Here is a 19,487-nt window from a genome sequence, read left to right as displayed (position 1 = left end):
ATCCACACGATTGCTGGGGGGAATGCAGTGAGAGCAATGTATTGCTGGTGCGTAATGGGGTCACCTTTCTGTCCTCACCACGGCTGCCACCGTCGCCACAATGTGAACACATAGGTGATCTTTAAAATGCTAACCAAACTCTAAAACCAGACACTAAATATGCTTCAGTATCTCACTGGCACATCCTTAGATCCTACCCCGCCACCCCGTCTTAGGTTTCTCCCAGGCTTTCTCAATTTATCAGGGAAACTATCATAATGTCAATCCCTTCCCACTGCTCACACAAATGGAAGTCCCGGCCTTAGAGAGTATTAGATGCAAAGCAGAGTCCCGTATGGAGTGAGATCAGGAGGAAGCAGGGCAACCCGAATCTCATCTGCAATGCAGCCAGGATGGAATGTCACACGTCTGCCCAGATGTGGGACTCTTACGCTCGGCTCCAGGCTACAACGTCACATTCAGACTCCACTGGCGGGAAACCTGGTGACGACTTCCAGTAGTGGCCGAGTCTACCACTCTAAGCTGGATTGCTTGGTATAAAATATTCCTGTTAGAACTGTCTAACTCAAAATTAGACAAAACGGTCATTGCTCTTACTCACCGAACGGCATACTATAAACTCTGCAAAATGGGCCGGTCACAGTGGCTCATGCCCATAATCCTAGCACTCTGAGAGGCCGAGGCGGGTGGCTTGCCTGAGCTCAGGAATTCCAGACCAGCCTGAACAAGAGTGAGACCCCATCTTTACTAAAAATAGAAAAACCAGCCATGCACTGTGGCGGGTGCCTGTAGTCTACTTGGGAAGCTGAGGCGAGAGAATCACTGGACCCTGAGAGTTTGAGCTTGCTGTGAGCTGTGACACCACAGCACTCTACCCAGCGTGAGAGAGTGAGGCTCTGCCTCAAAAAAAAAAAAAAATGCAAAATGAATTAGGCCATAATCTAAACAAAGTGCCTATGTATGGCTTCTCAAGACAACACTCATCTCTGCATTCACTAAATACCTGTAACATTGACTTCCAGTCCACAGCCCCTATCCCCACCCTCATTGTTCCATAGCAATTTAATGTTTGTTTTGTTATTTCAGAGTATGAAAGCTTCTTATCTCCATTATATATATATCCCATTATGTTGGCCCCAAAGCTATGCATTAAGTAAAGACCTGTTAAGTAATTAAACACATTTATTATACCGTGCATTGCCCCTGGTGCTTTGGTTATAGCAGTTTACAAAACACACTAATGCCTCTGCCTTCTTTGAGCTCAAATTCTACTGAGAGGAGACGAAAAATAAACAAGTAAGCTTTATAGTCTATCAAACAGAGGCCAATGCTAAGACGAACAACTAACAAGGGAAGAAGAGCACGACTTCCATTTCAAATAGCATGGCTGGGTAAGGGGATATTGAATAACGTTTTGGCATTTCAGTTTTACACTGGTAAAAATCAGAGGAGCCATGCTTCCTCGCTCAAGGCCCTATGAACATTCTCAGTAACTGAAAGGTACGGATCATTGTAAACACTGTTTTTTCTCATTGGGAAGATACTTTCATGTCTTGTAAAATAGACTGTATTTATTCGCTTCTCCACCACAGATTAGAGCACTAGACTAACTTCAATTATCCCAGCCCCACGCTGTACAGAAGCTGAACTCTGAATACCAAATACGAAAAATACACAGGCCTTCTCCTTCTGCAAAGCATCCTCTGTACTTATGTGTCTTTTAAATCAGGCATCACGGGGCTAAGCACAAACTTCTCCCAAGATTGTATGAATTGTATTCACATACTGTATTGGCTTTTTATTTTAAAACAGCTGAAATCATGCTTGCACCAACCCCACAGGAACAAGCGTTAGGCTTACACATGAATGACAGAAATCAGATTTTGGAGAACATGTTTTCACCTAAAATATCTAGATTTTTGTTTACATAGAAATGGTTTCCTTTACTTTTGCTGTGTATAATATTGAGCTACCTAGTAAAGATCTATTAATTACAGCCTTCGCCAGCATGCCATTCCAGACGAATCCCTCTAGTGCCATGTTATTAACCCATTTATGCCGGAGGCTGAAACTTTTAAATTTTTTGCATGACTTTTCAACAAGCTCCTGGCATGCCAGTGTCTGCAGCAGTGACTAACTCTGTGTACTGTGTGATTACCCACACAAGGCAGATGTGTGTGAAACATGAGACCTCCAAGATGACCTCGAGCAGTAGGACGAAAATAATTCTCATGTTGCTGCCATTTCAATAATGGCACACGAGGCATGTGTGCATTAAATAAAGTTTCTGTCCATAGTATATTGCAACTACCTGTGTGTTTCTAAACATCATCATTGTCATCGCCATTATTATACTTAGCATTTGTTGAGCTTTTATGACAGTCTATGCTAATTAATAGATACTAATTCCCTTAATCCCTTACCACCATATGAAGTAGGTATTATTATTATTACCCCCAATGTAGATGTCAGGTGGGACACACGGTTACACACATATTCTTTACAAATTAAGCACAGCCCCCCCCCCTCCCTGCAGCGATCTTACACATTTAGGATAGGGCAGAGAGGTCCACAGTGCTGTTCACTATGTCACAAATCTGCTGAGCATGTGACCAGCTGGCACTCCCCCCCCATCCCCAGGACAGGTATGGCCACGTGGCTTGCTTTAGCCAATGCAGTGTGAGTGGACCTGACCTGGGCCCCCTGTAGGCAAAGGTCTTTATCCCATGTGCCTCCCGCCCTCCTCCCTGTCATGACAGTCAGACACAGTCCAGCCTGTAATGCTGGGTGAGGACAATGTGAAACAAAGACCCTGTGCCCCATGCTGCACATGCAGAGTAAGCAAGAAAGAAACCCTTGTCACACGTCTGTGAGCCTTTAGAGTTTCTGTTAACATAACAACAAAGGTGCTGCGTAGAAACTAGGCGGCGTCCACGGCAGGGCATGAGCACCTGCCATGTAGATGACCAACGTAGATGACAGCAGAAAGCTGGCACCTAGGCCTATAATAAATGTTGGATTTTACAAAGTTATGCTCTCTTTTGTACCTATGCCTGCAAAATGCTTAGGGAAACTTCCACCACCAACACCACCATTCCCATCTGTAACCCCCGGGTCACTAACAGCCCTGCAATGCAGTTTGCTCGTCACTCAGTCCTGGGGTACCTGGCTCCAGACAAGTGAAGTCTATTATCAAATTTCCTATCTTCACAAGCCCAAACACTCTTTCATTCATTTTCTCCCGGTGAGAAACACAAATCCTCTATTTTGAAATCCCACCCAAGATTCTGGACTTCAGTAATTCTTGCTTTTGTATATTTCTAGTATCTAAGTGTCATTAACTAGAAAATAGCCCAGTGAAGGGTAGAAGGATTCCGCTTCCTAAAGTGAAGCAGGAATCACAAAGCCTTGACTAAATTTATCTTTTCTCACGTTACTAGACAGCAAATTTGTCTCTACTTCCATCTTTGGATCTGAAGTTAAGTAGGAGGATTTTGTGAAAAGCCTATGTGTTAAGAAAAAAATTATTTCTAGGAGATATTCCCAAGTGACAAGGTAACCAGTCTTCATGATCAGACAAGCCTCAATGCCAGGCCCTGTCGCAGGTCTGAATAACTTCTAGAAAGGCTAGCAATGACATGAGATGAGGCAATTTCTCCTAAAACTTGGCAACACATCCGAGATTTGCTTCTTCATTCTGCAAAGACATTTTTGTCCAACCAAGAATAATTACTACATGAAAAGAAAATTGTTTGGTAAGTAGCTCTTTAAATCATTTGCTAGGCTTGGCCGCTTATCAAACTGTTTAATTCACCTGTAAATGGGGAAGTCACAGGATAATATAAAAAGGTTCTAAGTAATTTTTAAAAACTAGTTTATTAGACATAGGAAAACAGAATTTTAATTCTAAATTGCTCATAAGACTTCAGGAAAATAAAATAGCAAATACTCAATATTTGAAAATAATGTTTAAAATGTGAGGCATCGAGTACAGTGATTTGGATCTCTAAATTTCAAAGACATGTAAAATATGAGAGCATGTTAATTATGACATCATCAGTATGATGCCTAATTACAGCCAAGGCTTGGAATGAGTTCTAAATATCTCATTATAAAATGGAATTCTCCATAGAACAATTATCCATGGATGACATATGTGTGGGAAGTAAAGAGTATATATCCACAGCAATTTAAATCCATAACTTCACCAACAGAGTTACAATAAAAAAAGAGGACAGTGGGATTTATATCAGTTTCAGAATCCACCCAGGTTGGATATCGTCAATCATTTCCTTCCCTTGAGTGGATGAGCAAGCATGGTGATTGCTTCCTGTACTAATCTGTATAATTTTCACCACAAACTTATAATGCCTTATTATTATCTGTCCACTTCTGGAGCTGAGAAACTGAGCTATCCCAAACCCCATGCTGTTTTCACTATACTGTAATAGAGCCCCATGCCTGGATGTAAAGCGTCCTCACACACTGTGGTGGGACAAATCACCCCGCAGAGGTCAGGAAATTCTCCAGCCATCAAATTCTGGAATAAGCAGAACTGATTTCACCGGAACAGGGCTCATTAACTACCTCCACCTTCTCTTGGTAAAATTACCGACACAGCTATTTGGGTTACTGTTTAGCAGGCCAGCAATTCAATCAGAACAGAAAAACGTATTTGTACTAGAAATACACCATTTTTCACTTACTCATTTAGCAAGTATTTTAAGCATTTGTTATATTTCTTTCTTTTTTTTAAAAGACGTGAGTCTCACTCTGTTGCCCAGGCTGGAGCACAATGGCATGATCACAGATCCCTGTTACCTTGAGCTCCTAGGCTCAGGCGATCCTCTTGCCTCAGTCTCCCCAGGACTTGGGACTATCGCCTGTGCCACCATACTCAGATATCTTTTTTGTTTTTTGTAGGGTCTAGGTCTGTGTATGCTGTTCAGGCTGGTTTTGAACTGGCCTCTCAAGCGATCCTCCTGCCTTAGCCTTGGATTAAAGGTGTAAGCCACCAAGCCCAGCCCATTTATTATACTTTACATCTTTTGTAAGTATCTGTTAAGTGATATACACCAAATATTGTCCCCGAACCATAAAGGATGCATGGAAATCCTTATTAAAAATAAGTACTTTTCAAACATGTATTTCAAGGTAATACTTCCACACGTAAGACTTATTTAGCATTTGTGTATAGGACAGAATTTTGTCATTCTCTTCCCTGGTATTAAATGCTTACTTAAAATACGTATTTGCCATTTAAAAAATCACATGGGGGAATCTCATGATCAGCACAAATCTCCTGCATTTCCAAAAACTAAAGAAAGAATGAATGGATTTTTCAAAACTTGTATTTTCTACAGCTATTTCAATAGGCAATTTGAAAGTACAATATACGGTACTTACTCGTCTATTTGACAAACACACATCTCCACCTCTTTCATGGCAGTCTGAAGTTTGCCCAGCAATTTCTGATAGATATCGTGGGTTTCTAAGTCTTCTTCTTTTAACAGGTACCTGAGACCATGGCCATCCTGCTGTCCCAGAGAGAGGCCTGAAGGGGCTGCCATGGTCGTGATGGTGTGCTGAATGTACACCATGGGGCTCAGCTTCCCTGCACGTGAAATCATTCCGGAGCAGTGTTTACCACTTTGACTTATAACAACCCAATCCCATTCATTTCATTTATTTATTTTTAATTGACAGACAAAATTACATGCATTACCAGGTACAATATGATGGTTTGAAGTATATGTACATTGTGGAATGACTAAATATAGCTCATTGGCCCATGCATTACATCACACAGCTATCATTTTTTCTGGTGAAAACACTTTATCTCCACACTCTTAGCCCTTACCTAGAATACGCTATATTGTTAGCTACAGTCACCATATTGTACCATAGATATTTCTTGGACTTATTCATGTCTCCCATCTAACTGAGATTTTGTATCCTTTGACCAACATCTTCCCAACCCCACACCCCAATCCTACTGGCCCCTAGTAGCCACCATTTGACTCTCAACTTCTATGAAATCAACTTTCTTAGATTCCAGATGTAAATCCCTCATGAAGTATTTGCCTTTCTGTGCCTGGCTTATTTCACTTAACATAATGTCTTCCAGGTTCATCCATGTTTCACAAATGACAGAGTTTCTTTTTATGGCTGAATAGTAGTCCATTACACACACTCACACACACATTTTTTTTAATCCAGTCTTTTAGAAGTCTAAGATTATGTAAGATAAAATGCTAATCTAAGATTGAATTTAATTCAGAAATTAAAGCCTGTCGGAAGTTGTAATTAGGAAGACAGTTCAGTCCTTTGTCCTGCTGAGATGGTGATGGATGGCATTGTACATCCCTGCAGCTGTTCCCTGGGCATTTTTCTGAAAGTTACAGGGCAATTTTAGATAAGTAGCTTTCTCAGCAAGATGAGCTATGCCTATCACATACAAGGAAAACAAGAATAAGAGAAGAAAAATAATAAAAATGCCTAACTCTATTCTCATTTGCTATATAATTATGCCTAATTATACAAATGATTATAGTGAGAAATCCCTTCTTATCAAAGTTCAGGCTTGTTTACATACCAAGAATCAATTGAATTTCAAGGATACAGGAATAGTCAGGATTGCCTAAATTACTTTCCATGATTTGTTAACGTTTTAAAAGCTAACATACCTTGCTCAGAAGACTTATTTTCTTTATCATGAGAATTATGCTTCCTACTATCCAACTGAACACCAAATGCGCTCCCCAGGGAGGTTGATGTTTTGGGATAGGAAACTTCCATCACATTGACGTGGCAGTTGGTGGGGCAGAAGTCACTGCTGTGTAGTGGGGAGATTTTAGATTTGGCCTGTTTAAAAGTGGGCCAGGCTCTATTCTTCAGTACCCGAGAAAACTGCAAATTAAAGAAGAAATAAAAAGCAGTTGAACACACAGTGGTAATAACTCAGATGTCTCACTGGCATCATCCATAACAAAATGAAAAGAAAATTGAATCGTGTCAACTGAAACAAGTGAACTAAATTATAAGTTGTTAAAATTAAATTGTTATTTGAACATCCAAATATTCTCAATAAAACAAAGCAATATAAGCAACAAATGCATATGATTCTTTTGAAACTCCAATTCCAAGTTAGGTGCTACAAGAAATGAATCTGTGACCAACAGAATTTACAAGAACTCAAATCCATAGGCTCCCTAGCAGCTGAAGGAGTCTGATGGAGAAATTGGTGTCCCAGGGCAGAAGGCCAGGGAAAGGATTTTCCAAACAAGAAAATGGCAAAATTAGGGAAGCTGCTAGGTCCAACGGTGAAGAAGACGGGATTATTCCCAACATAGTCAGAAATCCAAAGCGTGAGTCTGCATGCAGTTTGGATAGCAAGGTGTGGTGGTACCGGCCAGAGTGACAGGACACCTCTACCTCCCATGCGGCCTGCTAATCTCTGGGGAGCACAGGTCAGGATTAGCCTGAAGCCTGGTATGCACTCTGCTTTTATGCCATTGGGAATAAAGTGATACTCCAGTGATCGCATGACTTCCAAGGGTAGCCACCCCACTGCTTCAAATCCTGCCTAGGGTTTCTATTCAAATCCATCTCTCTTCACTATGGTCTACAGAGTGGCCCCAAGTCAGATCTTCAGCTAGATTTTATATCTCAGGCTCTCTCCCTCTTTCCCCTCACCTCCATCTGGCCTTCATTGAGTTCCTCTCACACACCATCTACTCATTCTGGGCCTTCGTACAGGCTGTTCTTTGGGCTCAAAATTTTCTTCTTCCCTCATTGCCAAGTTTTTTCCTATGCATCTTCAAGTTTTTTTGGTTGTTTGCTTATTTGTTTGCTTTGAGACAAAGTCTCACTTGGTTGCCCAAGTGTCAGCCTCGCTCACAGCAACCTCAAACTCCTAGGTTCAACCGATCCTATTGCCTCAGCCTCCCTAGTAGCTGGAACTACAAGCCTGCCACTGCACCAAACTAGCTTTTCTATTTTTAGGAGGGATGGGGGTCTCACTCTTGCTCAGGCTGGTCTTGAACTCCTGAGCTCAATGGATCCTCCTGCCTCAGCCTCCTGGAGTGCTAGGATCACAGGTGTGAGCCACCACATTCAACCCATCTTCAAATTTTATCAAATCACTAGGAGGCCTTCCCTGAGTTCTAGGTTCACTTTCCATGGCTGCATGTTAACGTTACAGCACACTGTAACCCTCCTCATAATTATAAATAATTATTGGCAAACCTCCTCAGAGTAACACCTAACCCAAAATAGGTGTTTCCAGAAATTATACTAAATTATAGTCTGTAAAGCAAAGCACTGAGAGTCACTGGCTGCCTGTGATCTAGTTATGGCTGCCACATGACTGATTGGACGTTGGGCAAGTGAGTGGTTTTTAATCGTTCTTAGCAAAATAATAAATATGGACTAAATAATCTCTATGTTCTCTTCTCCCTTGATCCTATTAGAATGATAATTTAGGCATAAAAGAATAAAAATTAAGACTACCACTGGTCACCAACTTTTCTATGTTAAATTCAAGAATAAATACAAAAAGTCAAATCTCATAAATTTAAGCTCACCATTAGAATATGGATCCTCTTATATGTATATATACACACATACTATGTATACATGTGCAAATATGTGCAAACATCTGTATATATGTATATATTAAAGTGTGTTTTCAAATCACATGCCAGGGCTGCACAGCTCAGCAAAGTACTAGCACACAGTAGGACTCCAAGTGGAAACAGATTGAAATGCAGGAAGTTATTAACAAAACTGTGAGCAAGGTTGTCCCTTTGCTTTGGTTATTGTCTCCTTAGCTTTACAACCTACACAATGGGAAAGGATATTTGCATATTTTCAATCAGACAAAAGCTTGATAACTAGGATCTATAGAGAACTCAAATTAATCCACATGAAAAAAGCCAACAATCCCTTATATCAATGGGCAAGAGACATGAATAGAACTTTCTCTAAAGATGACAGACGAATGGCTAACAAACACATGAAAAAATGTTCACCATCTCTATATATTAGAGAAATGCAAATCAAAACAACCCTGAGATATCATCTAACCCCAGTGAGAATGGCCCACATCACAAAAATCTCAAAACTGCAGATGCTGGTGTGGATGTGGAGAGAAGGGAACACTTTTACACTGCTGGTGGGACTGCAAACTAGTACAGCCTTTCTGGAAGGAAGTATGGAGAAACCTCAAAGCACTCAAGCTAGACCTCCCATTTGATCCTGTAATCCCATTACTGGGCATCTACCCAGAAGGAAAAAAATCCTTTTATCATAAGGACACTTGTACTAGACTGTTTATTGCAGCTCAATTTACAATCGCCAAAATGTGGAAACAGCCTAAATGCCCACCAACCCAGGAATGGATTAACAAGCTGTGGTATATGTATACCATGGAATACTATTCAGCCATTAAAAAAATGGAGACTTTACATCCTTCTATTAACCTGGATGGACGTGGAAGACATTATTCTTAGTAAAGCATCACAAGAATGGAGAAGCATGAATCCTATGTACTCAATTTTGATATGAGGACAATTAATGACAATTATGGTTATGGGGGGGAAGCAGAAAGAGGGAAGGAGGGACGGGGGTGGGGCCTTGGTGTGTGTCACACTTTATGGGGTCAAGACATGATTGCAAGAGGGACTTTACCTAACAATTGCAATCAGTGTAACCTGGCTTATTGTACCCTCAATGAATCCCCAACAATTAAAAAAAAAAAAAAAACTGTGAGCAAATTTAATAGTAATGTAAGGGGAAAATGTCCTAAAAACTAAAAGAAAGGAAGAAACTTAGAGAATTCCTGGCTTATTTTCCCCAGTTTACTAATAAAAAAACTGTGACCTGAAGACTTACGTGGTATAGACCTAGAATTCATGGCACAACATTCAGTCAGAAGTGCTTTCTCACTGCTGTTGCAGAACAAAAGTCTCAGATTAGGCTCCCATGGCAGACACGAGGGTACAGGAATGAATTTCACACTGTCACAGCATCCACCACAATAGGAAGTTATGCTTCTCTTGCCTTCTTCCATTGTAACCAATTACCCATCCCTTCAAAAATGGGAAGAGGGGCATCCAGTCCACAGCCTGGACTCAATGCTGGAGACACAGCCCCTGCCCTCTTGGAGGTCATGCTCTAGTCGGTGACACAGGTGAAGATAACAATTATATGTCCCATATGTATAATACAGTCACACACCACTTAAGGATGGGGCACATGCTGAGAAACGCATCATTAGGTGATTTCATCATTGTGTGAACATCACAGTGTGTTACACAAGCCCAGATGGCATAGCCCACCACACCCCTAGGCTACACGGTCTGTTCTACTACACGCCTTGGTTATATGGTCCAGCCTACCGCTCCTGGGCTACACCGCTGTACAGCGTGTTACTGTGCTGAACACTGCAGGCAACTTTAACACAGTGGCTGGTATTTGTGTATCTAAGCATTGAAAGGCATAGTAAAAATACAGTGTTAGAATTTTAGGGACCACTATCACATATGCCCCCATCATTGATTAAAACACTATGCAGTGCATGACTGTATATTTACAATTATAGAACAATTGTGTATGAAATGCGTGAACCAGATAATTAGAAATTTGGGGATGTGCTGGGGAGGAAGTGAACAGGGTGCTGTAATGAAGTGTCATGGGAGTGATCAGAGAGCAGGGGAAAGATTCCCTTATTAGAGGGCCAAGTTTCCTAGAGCTTTCCAATATGTATCCCAGCAGGAACGCCTGCGAACACGATGTCCCTTCCCCTCACACCTTCGCGTCTGAAGGTGCCTGGACTCTTCTGGAAGACTAAGCTCCAGAGAGAAGCCCTCTCTGCTAAAAACCTCCTCGAGAAGATGGTCCGTAAGAACATGGCACTGCCTCCCACCCTGGGGTGTCCCTCAGAGAGGGAGAAGCAGTGACAGGGACCCCACAGTCACAGGTACTGAAAATGTGGTAACATTTTAAAGATTAAAACTGTTCTCCCAGACAGCATGTCCTGCTATGCCACTGTGAGCCCTTCTGAAACTCAAAAACTAAAATGAGGAAGGTATAGTTCATGTGATTCGTGTATGAGAACAAATTCTGATTGTGCCAAGTGGCCCTGGGAACATTAACCTGCCTATCTTGTTAGCAACACTAAAGTTCATTAATCTGTTTTGGAGAGCTCCCAAGGAAAGGGGAAAAAAGCTTTTTTCTCCAAAATAAAAGTGCGATTTTGCAATAAAGAAATGTACAGGGTATAGGGAGAGGTGAGTTGGGAGAGACAGGGCTTTAGACCTATTGTGGATAACGTAGCCCAAACTCATCGCCACTTTTATTCATTTGTCCAGCCATGACACACGGAGCGCAGTGTCCTAGGCATGCTGGGAAACATTGTGAGCAAAACAAAGATTCCTGTCATCTAGGAGGTTACATTCTAATGAGGAGAGAGATAAACAGTAAATGCAGGAGGCCGATTATGTAACCGCAGGAGTTGATAGACGTACTTGAAAACAAAATAGAGCAGAGTAGAAGGCTGGATCTGAAGAATGGATTGACAATTGTCATCACAGCAGTTAGGGTAGGCGCACTGACATTCCAGCAAAGTCTCAAAGGAAGAAAGAGTTTGAAATGCAAACATCTGGGAAAAGAATCACTCCTGACAGACAGAACAGCCAGCGCAACAGCCCAAGGCTAATTGTGTTCCAAGAGCAGGAAGGAGACTGGGAGGACAGGAGGAGGGCCGAGGAGGCAGGGTAACAGGGCAGGCATTGTGAGGTCTCAGAGGCCACAGCCACAGGAAAGGTTTTGCATTGACAATGGTTGAAATGCACAGCCATTCAGGAGAACCGTGGGCAGGCAGGGTGCGGCAGGAGCCCACTGGCAGGAGAGGCTGGCAGTGGCCCACCAGAGGCCAGCAGCCGTAGAGGCAGTGAGGAAAGGCTGCGTATTCTGAGGTTGTAAAGCCAAGAGAATGGTGTGAGGGAGAGAGGGGTGAAGGAGGTATGCAAGTGTCAGGCACCATGTGAGGCTGCGTGTAATCCTGAGCCAGAGGAGGCAGCAGCAAAGATGAACTGCAGAGGAGGGCGCTCGAGCTAGTTCTGAACATGTGAAACCGGAGGTATCAATTAAGTCCTGCTGGAGAGGCCGGGCAGGCCCGGAGACGGAGCGTGGAGAGAGGAGGAAGAGGAGGAGACTCGGTCCTGTGCCCCAGGGCCCTGCCACACGAGGGGTCAAGAAGACCGGCGTGGGATACTGCGAATGGGCCACTAACAAGGAAGGACGAAGCCAGGCAATGTCACAGAGGTTTAAATAGAGGTTTACAGTCAACGACATCAGATCCTGCTAAGACAAGGAATGAGAGAAAGCAAAGGGACTTGGGCAAAATACAGCTGACCCCTGAACAACGCGTGTCTGACTGTACGAGTCCACTTAGAAGTGGGATTTTTTGATGTGTGACAACTTGAGAAAACTCAGAGACCTGTGCAGCCTGCAGCTCTCGACAATCAGGAAGAAGACATGAAGCGAAGCAGAAAAAGGAAAAAGGGACACTAGACCATCGGGCAAGAGGGCTCCAGTTATTCAAGACAGCTTTTGATCATTTTTATGGCACAGGGCCTTCTGTGATGTGGGCACTGACACAAGAGCAAATGGCAGAAGAAAAACTGGTACCAAATACGAACATTATAAAGAAATAAAAACCAAAAAAGTCAGACGGAAGTTACGATGTGTTTCCGTAAAGCTTGGCCAAGTGTGCACACCCGTCCCACCTCCCCGCCTCCCCTGCCCCCAGGCCAACCCCTCGTATCCCTTCTCCTTCTGAGTCTGCTCAAGGGGAAGGCAACAAGGATGAAGACCTATCTGAGCATCCTCCCAATGAGGGAATAATAAGTGTGCTCTCCCTTCCTTATGATTCACACAAGAATACGGTCTATGATACATATAACATACATAACATTTCCTACTAGTTGGAAGTTTATGTTCTTGGTAAGGCTTCTGGTCAACAGTAGGCTAGTAGTGGTTAAGTTTTGTGGAGTCAAAAGTTATACTTGGATTTTGACTGTACAGGGGGTCTGCAGCTCTCACCCCCCTTTGCTCAAGGGTCAATGATACAACCATTTCAATTACCGTAACCTCTAAACCTATGACATTGCATATGCCTCGCTTTCTCCTTTCTTGTTGGCGGGGACCAGAGCCTCACTGGAGTGTGGGCTCTGGAGGACGAAGGTAAGTGAAGCAACAGGCAGACACAGCAGGTACACACAGGTACACACAGCCCTCGGCAGGAAAGAGTTAGCAAGGGAGGGAGGGAGGAGTGTCAGGGGCAAGGGAAGTCTTTTCTTTTTTTTTTTTTTGTGGTTTTTTTGGCCGGGGCTGGGTTTGAACCCGCCACCTCCGGCCTATGGGACCGGTGCCCTACTCACTGAGCCACAGGTGCTGCCCGGGAAGTCTTTTCTTTTAATATAGATTATATTAAAGCATATTTGTATAATACAGTGATAGAAATAGACTATTTTTGGAGATGGGACTTCAGATTTTTAATGCATTTTTAGTTAATTCATGAATTATTGAGTCTGGCGACACAGTTAAATCCAATTATAGTCACATGACTAAAAGAAATAACACCCAGGGCAGCTATTACTGTGCAGAGGGTCTCCCCAGTTTCAATTGAGTGTAAAACCTCTTTGGCACGAAACTATAAAAGTTTTGTGCTGGCCTATCCTTTTCAGGGGATGTGGACATGGGAAAGAATTTTTCCCACGATTTTCCCAATCCAGGTATCAGACGGGGGGTTATGTGGCGTTACTAAGTAAAGGTACTTAGTTCAGTCTAAGACTATCAATTCCTACATGTAATATTTCTATGTACATAGGAACTTTCTCTCAAATGCATGATAAATATTTACATCTAGGACGTATTCCCGATACCCAAAATAAGTCCAATTACGGAATTATTCTAAAGCAGAAGAATGTCTGTAGAACTATGAAAGGTTCCCAAAACAATTTAGAGGGAGAATATTCCTCTAGACATGGCACAGTTTTATTTCTAAATTGCCCACGCATGCTGCTTCACCAAGAATAAATCCCTGCTTAGGACTCATTCAGATCTTCAGTAAGGTCAGAGCTTGCCTCATACAAGTGCTGGAAAACAGCCCCTCTGTGTAACTGACCAGGAAATCTGTTAGGATCACAGCAGCCTGGCTACAGAAACAGCAGAAATCAACTGGCTTCTATTTTTATTTTTTATTTTTTTATTAAATCATAGCTGTGTGCATTAATGTGATCATGGGGCACCATACCCTGGTTTCATAGACCGTTTGACACATTTTCATCACACTGGTTAACATAGCCTTTCTGGCATTTTCTTAGTAGCTTCTATTTTTAAAACCTAAAACTTTTAAAGTCAAAAAAGTAAAGCCAGCCTCTTTGAAATTTTAGTTTCTATGGATACATTTTATTTTGCAAAAAGAGGAGGGATGAAGACTTCATCTGGAAGAAAAATATGTTGCTAATAATAGTTTAAAAGTAAATATGTGGAGATTAAAAATGCTATGGTTTCTGTTGACGCACCTTTGATACATAAATGGAACTAACCTTACGTGACCTATTAAGGCTACCCTGTAGATACTAATATCTTATTCAAACAGAAAGGAAACTTGAAATATTTTCTTGCTAACCTTGCTTCTCTATCTAGAGAAAAATATAGTCAATTATGTTAACGGTGTTTCCAGTCAAGGGGAGTGATGACAAAGTTAGCTTTTAAAACACTTAGGCCCTAGTTAACTAGAAGTATCTTTTTATTTCTAAATTAAAAATACAAATAAGTAAGACAGCACTCTACAGGTCTGATACCTAGTCTGCTGCTTGCTAATACTAACACGTGACCTTGAACTCTTATCTCCTAGAGAAAGCAGCAGGGTGGGTACACGTGGCTGTTTGAGACTCAAACCACAACAGTGTACACAAAAGAGCTTTCTGGAATTCTGCGATGTATTTTTGTCATCTAAAGTCACTGCCATTAGCCTGTCCATTTCTGCCTTAAAAGCTTCCAGCGTGCCAGTTACCTATGAGTAAATGGAAAGTCCTCTCACACCCCAGGATGAGGTTGTGGAGAATCTTCTACATGTGGGGAAACCTTGCACTGAACGCTTCTAATCTCCCACAACACACAACCGCGGTTTATGGCAAATCATATATTTTTGTTATGAACCAAGGAATGACAGCTTCTTAATTTGCCATAACCAAGTTATAATAAAGCTGTAGATATGTGTCTCCTACACATACCTTGAACTAATCCTCTTTCCTCCATCTCCAATGCTCCTACATGGTCCAAGTCACCACCAACTTGCGTTATGACAGGTAAAAAAGATTACATATGACCCTCACCACTTGGACTCTTCTCCACACTGCTGCTCACAAATGTGATTATCACACTACTCCAAAATATCACTAGAAAAATCCCATTTTCTCAGTTTTCTTTTTTTTTCAGCATCCACCTCAAATCCTCCTGTCCAGTCTAGGCACTATGCCACTTCTTCATCAGTAAGGTCAGTCTCATTGCTACATCTCTGCCTTCACTTATGGCGTCTTTCTTTACTTCAAGGCCATCTCTCCTCCCCTTCACTTGGACAAACATTCCCAACTTTCGGGGGCTACCATTTGCTGACTGTCCAGTCCACAATGATTTTTCTTTTACTAAAGTCCTGTTGCCCTTGTAGTAATAACCATACCACCAGCACACAAGCTGTGTGATATAGTGTCAGATACAGGTAAATGAACAATAATCAGCTTTAGAGCAAGATTCAAATTCTGCTGCTGTTCCCAGCTGTGTGCCTGTGGGCACGTTACTTGACAAGTCTGAAACTCAGTCACTTCATCAATGAAATGGGTAACATGTTATCACAGATCACCATTTTGGTAAAATTACACAATACAGGAGAACTGTAAAATATCTCATGAAATGCCTGATATACCTCGTAGTAAACTACTAAAAACTGTTGTATATTACATAATTCTAGTACTGTTATATGAACCAGGTGTGCAGTGCCAGAACATTAAACCGTTCATGGTGGTAGCTCCGCGTAGGATAAGTAGACATTATTGTTACTGCTGACTTCATGTATCCTGACATCTCTTTTCCATTGGATTCTAAGTGCCAGAAGGAAGGCATCTTCAAATAACTGTTACTTAAGCCCCTCCTGCTTCCATGAAAGGTAAAAATGAATAAATGCTTCCCTACTCTATGCTCCATCATACAACCAATCTGCTTTGAGTTTCTGATCTATGCTATTGACGACAGCGTTAAAAGTGTCTGCCACACAAAATTCCTCTCTGTGCTTCCCTTTCTTCTGGAGGGATAGGTTTAGGTTCATTGCCTCTATGAAATCTAGTATGAAAGACTGCTTTTAGAACACAGCCCAAGAAAAGCTATGCTTCTCACAGGAAGCATGCACATTTCACCCGGATACTGATAAATATGTAACAGACTCTTTCCTGTTTCATTTTGGCTACCAGGAAGCTGAGGGCCAAATAGAGTCATCAAATAAAGTCATCAACCTTAACAACATAGAATCTTGAGACCTGTTTAACTAATAATTTTCCTCCAGTATCCATTCTGTCCTCCTACCATTTTAATAATATAATTCCCTGAGTTTTTGGTGGGCATATAAATGTCCACCGTGAGACTACATTTCCCAGGCTCTCTTCTGCTAAGGGAGGAGTGGGATGTGAATAGGAGTGAGGGGTATGCTTTCTGGATCACGTTCACAAAAGGAAACTCTTTGCTCTCCACTTCCTTTTCCCCTTTTTGAGGGTTAATATATTAACTTAGACAAGGTGGTAGTGAGTCAGCTTTGACCCTGAAGAAGAGGACAACATTCCGGAGAGGAAGGCAAAAAGATAAAAAGTTGCTGATACCGGGCGGTGCCTGTGGCTCAGTGAGTAGGGCGCTGGCCCCATATGCCGAGGGTGGCGGGTTCAAACCCAGCCCCGGCCAAACTGCAACAAAAAAATAGCCGGGCGTTGTGGCGGGTACCTGTAGTCCCAGCTGCTTGGGAGGCTGAGGCAAGAGAATCGCATAAGCCCAAGAGTTAGAAGTTGCTGTGAGCCGTGTGACGCCACGGCACTCTACCGAGGGTGGTACAGTGAGACTCTGTCTCTACAAAAAAAAAAAAAAAAAAGCAAAGAAAAGTTGCTGGTACCTAAAAGATTGTCAAATCCCACCTCTCTGGACTCCTGACAGGTGTAACACGCATGTGAGTAAAAACCCAAATCTATCTTATTTAAGACTGTGTTATGTAGGTCGTTCTTAAATCAGCTGAATCATTTTGCTACCTAACATATCTTGTTGTAACGTTATGATTAAATAAATACAGCTTACCTTTTGTCTTACAAACTAATTCATGTTACTTTCATTCTTCTTATTGTACAAAGAACTGCGAGAAGAAAGTAGAAAGAAAAGCACAAAAGGAAGAGAAATGACACACAGAGGCCAGCTGGACACCCAGAGTCTCCCTGAGCCCCACCCCCCCTTCTACAGATCCGGCTCTGAAGGAGAACGATGGTCTTCTTCAAAATGTCTTCCAAACGAGAATAATGCGAATTTGCTGTTGTTTAGAGCTTTTAAGTTTAACTTCAAAGCAGTCCTTCAGCTCCAAGAAGGCCCATTTATGGAATCTTCCCATGAATAGGTGGGAAGGTGAACTGAGCTCAGCCACCATGGGGAGAGGAGGAACAGGCGTGTCAGTAAGCAGTGATCCTGAATATCACTTTTTCCTCATGTGAACAGACTGAAAAAAAATTACAATAGTAATGTATACTGAATTTAACAAGCCAAACATTATAGGAAGTGCTTAAAGGAAAATGGTACCAGTCCCTCTTCCCTTGTCTCAACTCTTACTTGAGATAACCCGTGTTGACAGTGCTTTGGATAATGATTCACAAATGTCTCTATTCTCAGACAGGCATATACAGACATATGTGGGCTTAGTTTCACTAACTACCACGTATATCAAGAACATAAAACACACACACAGGTAAGTTGTATTCATATACACTGAGATAAACAACATGCTCTGGTATAACTATACCCAATTTTGAGCGATCCGGTTCATTTGGAGGGAAATAATTTGATAATAAATTAATCTCCTATGGATAGAAATTGGAAAAAATTTTAACCTGTTGTAGGATATGTTTCGGAGATAAGTTCCCACTAATTCTACCTGGAAAATAGATCCCGAATCCATTGAATTTTCTCTGTCTCCTCCATCTTCACTGCAGCCCAAGTCATCATCTCTCAACAGGGCTACAGCAATAGCTTCCACTGGTTTCTATTTCTCCACTCTTGGCATACAAGATGTGATCCATGCATACAAAGGCATGATGTTCAAAACTCTCACCACGTGCTGCCCATAACACCTCCCTCTGTTGATGTCCTCATAAATCTTTTTAATATTTTATATTCCCCCCCCGTAGGAATTTATTTCAGTCTCTGTTGTCTCTCCTAGGAGAGAAATTGTCACATTCCCTGCTATATTCCTGGAACCTAGAACAGTGCTCGGCACACAATAGGTGCCCAGTAATTATATTTCAAATAAATGAACCAATCAATCAATTTCAAACGACCCATATTCCAGGTACTTTCTAATAGAGGGCTTCTATTCTCTGTGTTAGGTGAAAAATCAAAGAAGAGCAACAGTGTAAATTTAAAATTTGACTTTAGAATAGTCTGAATTCAAAGCCACGCTCTATCTTTTTCTAAAAAATAATTTAATTCTTTAGTCTTCATTACTGTATTTTGAAAATGTGGAAAAATAGGAGGCAGAGCAAGATGGCGGCCGAGTAACAGCTTCCTTGCTTCTGGGCACCGTGAGTCTGGGGAGATAGGACTCCAGGCATCTCTGGCTGGTGGGATCTGCCTATCATCACCCCTGTGAGGATACAGGGAGTCAGCAAGAGACTTCTGGACCCCAAGAGGAGGACTAAAACAGTGGAAAAACGGCAAGTGGTTGTGTGTGTTCAATCCGTCTAAACCCACCGCAACTGTAAGTTCAGTAGCAGTGAGACTGCAAACCAGAAAGGCCTTACCTGTGAACTATTTTGGTGTCTTTGGACTTGGCACTCAGTTGAACTGCCTTGGGGAGAGCCTGAGTGGGAGTACAGAGAACTCTGGCAGTTGTCTAGGGCCCCACTCTGAGCTGCTCAGCCAGACGGAGCTAATAGTGTTTGGCTGTGGGTCACAGGGAGCCATTGTAAGCCATCTGCCCCGGCAAGCTCCGCCCTCAGGGTCGCAGAGCTAGAATCAGGTGGGAGCTGGTAACCCAGCAACCAAGTAGCCTAAGGGTGGGGTCTGAGCCGCCTTGCAGCCCTAACCCTCAGGGGCAGAGTGAGACCGGTTCTGGCACACTGGGTAAGTGGATAGCCACTTCAGCAGTGATTCCAGAGACAAGCACTTTCCTGGGAAAGCTT

The 19,487-nt window shown here is 42.2% G+C and overlaps 1 protein-coding gene across 4 annotated transcripts in view; it reads right to left on the bottom strand.

Annotated features, from left to right (window-relative positions):
- Window positions 1-19,487, bottom strand: part of PREX2 (phosphatidylinositol-3,4,5-trisphosphate dependent Rac exchange factor 2) — a 299,369-nt gene that overhangs the window by 113,871 nt on the left and 166,011 nt on the right. For all 4 annotated transcript variants that reach the window (XM_053558919.1, XM_053558921.1, XM_053558920.1 and 1 more), the window contains 2 exons: window positions 6,687-6,909; window positions 5,407-5,614 (listed from right to left, as the gene is read on the bottom strand). In XM_053558919.1, the coding sequence (XP_053414894.1) occupies window positions 5,407-5,614; window positions 6,687-6,909 (431 nt within the window). The remainder of the gene's footprint in view (window positions 1-5,406; window positions 5,615-6,686; window positions 6,910-19,487) is intronic.

The sequence above is a fragment of the Nycticebus coucang genome, chromosome 13, assembly GCF_027406575.1.
Source record: "Nycticebus coucang isolate mNycCou1 chromosome 13, mNycCou1.pri, whole genome shotgun sequence".
NCBI classification, from domain to species: Eukaryota; Metazoa; Chordata; class Mammalia; order Primates; family Lorisidae; genus Nycticebus; species Nycticebus coucang.
Note: the sequence above shows the minus strand (reverse complement) of the source record. Positions and strands in the feature narration are given on the sequence as shown.